The 9672-nt window shown below is 41.4% G+C and overlaps 1 protein-coding gene across 1 annotated transcript in view; it reads right to left on the bottom strand.

Annotated features, from left to right (window-relative positions):
• The window catches only part of LOC122562338, a 410892-nt gene that overhangs the window by 323374 nt on the left and 77846 nt on the right, over window positions 1-9672 (bottom strand). The window contains exon 3 of the mRNA XM_043715214.1: window positions 8209-8274. Coding sequence (XP_043571149.1) covers window positions 8209-8274 — 66 coding nt within the window. The remainder of the gene's footprint in view (window positions 1-8208; window positions 8275-9672) is intronic.

A 9672-nucleotide genomic window follows, 5' to 3' on the forward strand; every position in this document is an offset into this window, starting at 1 on the left:
ATGGTAGGAGCTATTCAGAAATCACCTATGCACAAAGCTGACTTATTCCTCGGTAATGATTTGGCTGGAGTGAAAGTCACAGCTTTGCTTATAATCCAAGTATGAGTGAGGCTCAAGCAGGAACAGATTCAAGGTATTTGTTTCAGCAAAAGAGAGAGGGATAATTCAAAAGAAGCACTTTGTGTCATTTTTAACAAAGGTCAGAAAGCAGATCAGGAGTTAGTCAATTCAGCATACAATGAAATAAAAGCTAATGGAGTTCCAGAGCACCATCATATTACAAACAAAGTCTGGATGGGAAAGTAGAAATATCTTCACACATCTGCAGATGAGAAATAGACAACTGTTCATCAGATAGTGGTAAAATCCAGTTATAGGAAGAAGACATTGAGTAGCAGTACAGGAAATCCTACAGTAGAACATACAGAAAACTCAAGCAGCAATAAACAGGTATTTTACTTGCCCAAGACCTCATAAGGACAGCACGGTGGCTCAGAGGTTAGCATTTCCACCTCAGTGCCAGGGAGGCAGTTCAATTCCACCCTCAGGCGACTGTGTGGAATTTTGTACGTTTGCCATGTCCACTTGAGTTTGCTTTGGTCTCCTCCCACAGCCTAAAGATGTGCAGGTTAAATGAATTGGTCATGCTAAATTGCCCAGAGTGTCCAAAGATGTGCAGGCTAAGTGGATTAACCACAGGAAATGCAAATTACTGGGAATGGGGGTCAGGGGTCGGTCTGGGTGGGAAGCTCTTCAGAAGGTTGGTATGGACTCAATGGACCAATGACCTGTTCCATCCAGTAGGGATTCTACGATGCTACAATTTCTGTAAAATATGCCATCCATGTCAGATAGTGGGAAAACCTCAAAGTAATCAAACTGGCATCTTTAATACCATACTCATTTTTGAAGAACCATTTATTCAGTGTTCGTAGATGGTGTAGGACCATACTGAAAATGAAAGCAGGCCATCAGTACTTTATGATTATAGATATGACAACTGATTTCCAAACCTACTCCTTTGGAGGATAAGTACACCTAATATAGTGGTGGAAATTTTATTCATTCATAAGTCTATGGGCATCACTGGCAGACAGTGTCAATTACATTACTGTAGGTCTGCAGTCTGCGTAGGCTAGACCAGGTAAGGATAGCTGTTTCCTTCCCTAAAAAGGACATGAGTGAACCAAATGAATTTTCCCAACAATGAAATTAGACTCCTAGTTACTTTTTTTTTTAAAAAAAGCACATCAAATTTGAAGGGCTTATGCCCAAAAGCGATCGATTCTCCTGCTCCTCGGATGCTGCCTGACCTGCTGTGCTTTTCCAGCACCACACTCTCGACTCTGATCTCCAGCCCTCACTTTCTCCACCATCTGTCATGGCCGGATTCAAACCTAGGCGTTACCAGGGTCTCTGAATTAACAACGCAGCAGGTCAGGCAGCATCCAGGGAACAGGAGAATCGACGTTTCGGGCATAAGCCCTTCTTCAGGGCTCATTCCTGAAGAAGGGCTTATGCCCAAAACGTCGATTCTCCTGTTCCCTGGATGCTGCCTGACCTGCTGCGCTGTTCCAGCAACACATTTTCAGTTCTGATCTCCAGCATCTGCTGACCTCACTTTCTCCTCTCTGAATTAACAGTCCAGTGATAATGCCATTAGATTATCATCTCACCCAAGTTTTAATAATTTATGGTCCAACAACGGAAATAACATTGGATCCTTGGTCTGACTGCATGTCAAAAAACCTTTTAGAACATGTTACTTTGGCATTTAAAAAAGTGAACTCCACTATACACCGTCCAGAAAAAAAAAGGAGTCTGTGTGATACTACTAAGTACATGATAATGGTCAAGTCTTACTGCCCTGACTATGTGCAGGACTGGAACAAAATATTATTTTTTTTATTATTATTTGCTACCAGATATTGCCTTAAAATAGTCTACTGGGTTTAATCTATTTGAATCATCTATAAGCCAAAAGTTAAGAGGTCTATTAAAACTGTTCATAAGGAGGCTTAGACAAAGTAACAGTCCCTCAATGTTGGATTGTATACCCAAGCTTCGAAGGAGACTCACAGGAGCATGCAAAGTAGTGCAAGAGCACTTAAAAATCTTTCAGGCAAAGATGAAAGGATAGGTAGACAACATTATGCAACTAGAATATTTCAAGCAAAAGACAAAGTGTAACTACCCTTACAAGTTCAATTTCAAAAAGCAGTTCAAATGACCCATACCAGATGGTTAGGAGGGTTGGTGAAGTGACTAATCTGGTCGATATCCACCTGTTAATCTGAAGAATCGGTCACGCCATGCTCTCAGAACCCCGATGGGAAGTGCACTGGAAACCAAGTCCCACTATCCCACGTATCACCACAAATGTGAAGACTATCAAGACTATCAAATGTGAGGATACTTAATTTGCTCAACTGTGGCCATCATAAATGAAAAACTCAATGTGCTTCATCAACAAGCAAAAACAACTGACTTATTATAACAAACTTATCCTTGAACAAAGGAGCAAAATTGATCAATTGCTAAACATGTAAACTTAAAATACACCCATTCAAATTCAAACATGTACCTATTCAATCACCTATCAGACAAATAAGACAGTTCTGCAGAAATATTCGGGTAGAAAACACAAGCTAAAAAAGGAACAAATTCTATCTATCTATCAAGAGTCCAATCTGATGAAGTGACTTTCTTAGTTCTTTTGGTATGAATTCCTGTTGTCAACTACAGCAATCCTTAAGTCATAGCTACTCAGTTTTCAGTAAAAACATCTTTCCAGAGTCTTTTAATACTAGTTTTCTTCCACTCTCAGAGAAACAGAGATCCTGCTTAGCTTGCAAGCACTTGGAGGTATGGCTTACTGCTCTTCTCAATTTTGAGACAAACTGCTGCTACTCATCATCCCAGAAGTTGTTGCTGGACAGTTTAAATTTTCAACCCAAGAGGCATTTGCCTCAAAAATATCAAACACAGCACCGTCAAAAGTTACACAACTTGTGTAAGCAATAAATGAACAATATTATTCTACTTAAGAGTTGAAAAATAAAAACTCATCAAAACAACAGTCCAAAGTTCCATTTTGCAGTTTAGATTTCAAATAAAATATGCAATTCTGAGCAACAATTCTGTTGAGGACATTCAAAGATTTGAAACTGGATGATGGGATTTTTGCTCACCCCAATCAGAAAGGTTTGCCCTGATCCAGAGTATGTGGCCCCAATTCTGGAGTGCAAAGCCAGAGGGAGCAACTTCTTGCTCCCTACCCCAGTCAAGCCCATTTCAACAAATCATATAAAAATCACAGAATGCACACAGTGGACACAGACACTGTTCAGCCCATTGGGTCTGCATCAACCTGCTGAAGAGTATCCCATCCTATCCCTGTGATCCCACATTTATCATGGCTAACCCATAAGCCTGCTCATTCAACTATAGGGCGATTCATCATGGTCAATCCACCTAACTTACACACCTTTGGACTGTTGGAGGAAACCAGAGCACCCGTTTGAATCCCATGTACACACTGGGAGAATGTGCAAACCTCACAGTTGCCAGAGGTTGGGATCAAACCTGGGCCCCTGGTGCTGCAAGGCAGCAGTACTAACCACTGAGCTACCATGCTACCCATTATTAACAAATAAAGTGCTACTTCCACTTATTAAAACAGAATTGTATCAATTCTCATTGTACCAAGTCAGTGGCAGCATGGTGGCTCAGTGGTGCTGCCTCACAGCGCCAGGGACCCGGGTTGTTGCCTTGGGTGACTGTCTTTGTGGAGTTTGCTCATTCTCCCAGTGTCGCGTGGGTTTCCTCAGCATGCTCCTGTTTTCTCCCACAATCCAAAGATGTGCTGGTCAGGTGAATTGGCCATGCTAAATTGCCCATAGTGTTACGTGCATTAGTCAGGGGTAAATATAGGCTAGAGGAATGGTGATTTACTCTGAGAGGACTTGCTGGGCCAAAGGGTCTATTTCCATATTGTAAGGAATCTAATCTAAATCATTTTCTTTCCAATTCATTCTTATTTTGAAGATGGGAAGACAAAGAGACACAAATGTAAGACTTTAAGCAAGAGTCATAGGTGGATTTGGGACAAGAATATGAGAAAAACTTCTCTTTTCAAAACATGTTAAAAGCAAGCATTCATAGTGTGGAACCCAATACCTACAAGAGTCATGTAAGCAGAGAGTATCAATTACTTCAGCAGGAGTGGATATACACTCGAAGGACTGCTCCAGAGAGCTGGCACAAATTCAATGTGCAATAATGACCATGTGCTGAAATTCATTAACAATCTTGTCCATCAATATTTCATGCAACTTTCTCCAGGCAAGACAACCTTCCAAATCTGAACTCATTGTTAACACGAACAGTGGAGAGCAGCAGAGTTCTAAATCCATCCCATTTTGGTAGCTCTTTGCCCATCTGAATCTCATGCTCAAGAACTCCCCTCTCTCCTCCCCATAAACACACTCCTTAAAATATGCTCCAACAAGCTTCTGGTCATCACCTTGATAACACTGTTGATGTGACTTTGAATGCCTTCCTACATTAGAGTTGCTACACATTAGGTGGCTCTTTGTTGTTGTTGTTGTTGTTGTTATTTCAGTGCACATTTTGAGCCCAAAATACAACAATACATCAGATCGTTGATCCAATTAGTTCCTTTTACAGAACCAACCAGATACGATTTCTTACTCAATTATCCTTTTATTTTCCTCTTTGGTACAGAGGTACTTCCTGCTTCAATTATAATTCTTAATGTACAATACTCCACCAGGTCATAACAGTATGTAGAAAGGGGTTTTCCTGCTCTCTGTCCCAAATCATCTCATACTTCAATTATGTCCCTCATTCTAGGGCTCTTAGACATTTTTCTCTACCACTGTTACATGGAATCACATCCGTCAGATTAACCTTAATCTTAGCTCCACAACAAAAACATTGATCTATTTCCTTATCATTATCCAATTTAAAAGGTGAGCTGTGGAGAACAGTAACACCTTGGCCCAAGCAAGAAACTCCTATTCAAATCCCGCTGCAGGACCTGATGGCAAAAGGGGCTTTTTTTCAAATACACAATAATGGAAGGCAAAAGCAAAAAAGATGCAGGAATACCAATTGGAACACAACACACAGAACAAGTTAAATATTTACTTCCAAGACTTTAGATGTCTAAATAATCAAAAACAGTCTAAAATGAATATTAAATGCAAATCTCGCTAATTAATTATCCAGAAAGTTAAAGCTGCAAGAAGTAACCACGTTGCTTTACAAATTCTATGACTACTTATTTATGAAAGGTGATAACGTTAAAAATATTTATTTATACACTTAATGGCAAGGCCCTGGGGAATGCTGCTGAACAAAGAAACCTTGGAGTATAGGTTCATAGCTCCTTGAAAGTAAAGTCACAGGTTGATAGGATAGTGAAGAAGAAAGTTTGAGAGAAGATTTGTAGCACGGGTGCTCGTTGTTGTGGTTCTGTTCGCCGAGCTGGGAATTTGTGTTGGGGACGAAACGTCTGCAACACAAATTCCCAGCTCGGCGAACAGAACCACAGCAGTGAAGAAGAAATTTGGTATGCTTTCCTGTATTGGTCAGAGTATCAAGGACAGGAGTTGGGAGGTCATATTGCAGCTGTACAGGACATTGGTTAAGCCATTTTTGGAATACGGCATGTAACGCTGGTCTCCTTCCTATTGGAAGGATGTTCTGGAACTTGAAAGGGTTCAGAAAAGATTTACAAGGGTATTGCCAGGGCTGGAAGATTTGAACTATAGGGAGAGGCTGAGTAGGCTGGGGCTATTTTCCCTGGAGCGTCGGAGGCTGAGGGGTAACTGCATAAAGGTCTATAAAATCATGAGGGGCATGGATAGGGTAAATAGACAAGGTCTTTTCCCTGGGGTGGGGGGAGTCCAGAACTAGAGAGCATAGGTTTAGGGTGAATGGGGAAAGATAAGAGAGACCAAAGAGGCAACTTTTTCACACAGAGGGTGGTGCATGTATGGAATGAACGGTCAGAAGTACTGGTGGAGGCTAGTACAATTGCAACATTTAAACGGCATCTGGATGGGTGTATGAATAGAAAGGGTTTGGAGGCATATGGGCCAGGCGCTGGCAAGTGGGACTACATTAGGTTGGCATATCTGGTTAGCGTGGACAAGTTGGACCAAAGGGTCTGTTTTCGTACTGTACATCTCTATGACTCTATAATGCAAGAATAAACAGTTGTAAAATCTAAAGTCAGGCACTTTATAGCGAATGACAGATTAAATAAATAGTCAGTTCCACACCCAAACCTCACATTCTCTTATGCCCAATAAACCAAGTCTCCCAGGCATCTGTAAAGTGTCAAGAGGTCCAGTGACAACAGAATTTAAACTGGCACCACAGACATAAAAATTAACCAAAGTATTTACAAAAAGACATACTAAACACATTTTCACAGGAGGATGAGGTCAGAGCTGAATCGGCCTTGCCAGCCTTACTTCCCATTTCATGCAGCCCCCAACTACATCAGTTTCTCTTCCTGCAGCCCATTCCTCATGTCTCACCCCACCTGACTTTGAGCTTCAGCTCCCACGTGCCTCCATCCTGGCCTCGCCTGACAACATTTCACCAGTTTCAGTAGCCCTGCCTGTAACCTTCCCTATACTGCTTCAATGACTGCGTCTCTGTCTCTCTCTAGCATGATACATTTGAAGAAAAGGTGTCTCACTAATCCTGTCACTTTAGGGCATAATCTGTTCTAGCTCTTTCAAAGAGCTATTCTATTAGTTCCTCCTCTTTGTCTTTTGTCCTACAAATTGTTCTTTTTTAAATATATATGTGGTTAACTTTTGAAAATTACTAAAATCAGTACTGACCTTGAAGCAACTATAAACAGGGCAGCACGGTGGCTCAGTGGTGAGCACCGCTCACTCTCTGCACCAGGGGCTCTGGTTAGATTCCAGCCTTAGGCGAGTGACTGTGTGGAGTTTGCACATTCTCCCAGTGTCTGCGTGGGTTTCCTCCCACAACCCAAAGATGTGCAGGTTAGGTGAATTGGCCATTCTAAATTTCCCATAGAGATCAGCAATGTGTAGGGACATTAGTCAGGGGTAAATACATGATGATAGGATTGGGGAATGGGTCTGGGTGGGTTACTATTCGGAGGGTCAGTGTAGACTTGTTGGGCCAAAGGCTATTTCCACATTGTAGGGATTCAATGATTCTATGAAGCAAACAAAGTAATTGCTCTTACATTTTCTACTCAGATTTATGAAGCCCTGGAACTGGTCTATTTATTTAAAAGCCTTATTCACTTGCTCTGCCACCTTCAAAAAGATTGGTGTGTGCAAACCAAATCTCAATTCCTATAGTTGACAAGAACTCTCCTTATTTTCATTTTACTCAAAACCATCCTTCAAACTCAAATGATGAGTTACAATTCATGCATCATTTCAACACATGGACATTGTCAAATTTTAGGTACCCTGGGGTCGGTGAGTCCAGAACTAGAGGGCATAGGTTTAGGGTGAGGGGGGAAAGATGTAAAAGAGACCTAAGGGGCAACGTTTTCATGCAGAGGGTGGTACGTGTATGGAATGAGCTGCCAGAGGATGTGGTGGAGGCTGGTACAATTGCAACAATTAAGAGGCATTTGGATGGGTATATGTATAGGAAGGGTTTGGAGGGATATGAGCCAGGTGCTGGCAAATGGGACTAGACTGGGTTGGGGTATCAAGTCGGCATGGACAGGTTGGACCGAAGGGTCTGTTTCCATGCTGTACATCTCTATATGACTATGTATAGTTGCAAAAAATAAAATAAAATTTTCGCAAAACTGAAGAGAATCAGGAACAATAATCTCCATGTGCTATTACATTCAAACAATTCCTCAGCATTATGCTTATGCATCAATAGTTACGCTTTAAAATAACATACCAGTAGCCATAAAATTTATCGCATTGCTACTTGTGAGTTGAAGTCCCCAGTTGCAAAACTAATAAGTGTTCTCTTTTACTGACACCTGGGGTTAGTTAACAATTCAGCAGAAAAACTAACATTTTGTAAAACAATGTTTCAATTTATATGGCAATTATTTTTCATTTCAAAAAGTATCAAAAATGGTGAAATCCATTTCAGTTAAGAACGTACTGATTAAAGCATTGGAATATTTCAAATCAACCAAGAAGAAACTTCACTTACCGATTCATCCAAAGCGTAACGTAGACAGCCATGTTCATATAACACAAAGAATCTGCGCTGCCATTTCTAGATGTTGGGGCAGAGGAGAAAAGAAAAAAAGTTATAAACTGTAACAGTGGGGTTCAAAATTTCACTGAACTATTTTGATAGGAAATTATTTGCTGTGTATTTAAAAGTAAAAAAGTTTATTCCCTCAGTTTAAGTCATGCTAAATAAATGTATCTCGCTATGAAGCTTTTCATGAAGGAAGTGAGAATTTCCATTAAAGGGGAGGTAATGGCCTAGTGGTACTATTAGGAGTTTGACTGTGATGACCAAGATATCTTTACAGCATCCTTGAACATAGATGAGGTCCCAGAGGACTGGAGAACACTGTCCCTTGTTTAAGGGTAGCAGGAAAGATCCAGGTAATTATAGACCGGTGAACCTAGCATCAGTTGTAGGGAAGCTACTGAAGATACTGAGGGATAGGATCTATTTACATTTGAAGGAAAATGGGCTTATCAGTGATAAGCAACATGGTTTTGCACAGGGAAGGTCATGTCTTACCAACTTAATAGAAGTCTTTGAGGAAATGAAAGTTGATTGATGAGGGAAGGGTTGTAGATGTCACAGAGTCAGAGATGTACAGCATGGAAACAGACCCTTCGGTCCAACCCGTCCATGCCAGCCAGATATCCCAACCCAATCTAGTCCCACCTGCCAGCACCCAGCCCAAATCCCTCCAAACCTTTCCTATTCATATACCCATCCAAATGCCTCTTAAATGTTGCAATTGTACCAGCCTCCACCACATCCTCTGCCAGCTCATTCCATACACTTACCACCTTGTGAGTGAAAAAGTTGCCCCTTTGGTCTCTTTTATATCTTTCCCCTCTCACCCTAAACTTATGCCCTCTAGTTCTGGACTCCCCGACCCCAGGGAAAAGACTGTCCATTTATCCTATCCATGCCCAATTTTGTAAACATCTATAAAGGTCACCCCTCAACCTCCGACGCTCCAGGGAAAACAGCCCCAGCCTGTTCAGCTCCCTGTAGCTCAGATCCTCCAACCCTGTAACTTGTAAATCTTTTCTGAACCCTTTCAGGTTTCTATTCTTTCCGATAGGAAGGAGACCAGAATTGCACACAATATTATAACAGTGGCCTAACCAATGTCCTGTACAGCCGTAACATGACCTCCCAACTGCTGTACTCAATACACTGACCAAGAAAGGAAAGAATACCAAACGCTGCCTTCACTATCCTATCTAACTGCGACTCCACTTTCAAGGAGCTATGAGCCTGCACTCCAAGGTCTCTTTGTTCAGCAACACTCCCTAGGACCTTACCATTAAGTGTATAAGTCCTACTAAGATTTGCTTTCCCAAAATGCAGCACCTCACATTTATCTGAATTAAACTCCATCTGCCACTTCTCAGCCCATTGGCCCATCTGGTCCAAATCCTGTTGTAATCTGAGGTA

The sequence above is a fragment of the Chiloscyllium plagiosum genome, chromosome 24 (assembly GCF_004010195.1).
Source record: "Chiloscyllium plagiosum isolate BGI_BamShark_2017 chromosome 24, ASM401019v2, whole genome shotgun sequence".
NCBI classification, from domain to species: Eukaryota; Metazoa; Chordata; class Chondrichthyes; order Orectolobiformes; family Hemiscylliidae; genus Chiloscyllium; species Chiloscyllium plagiosum.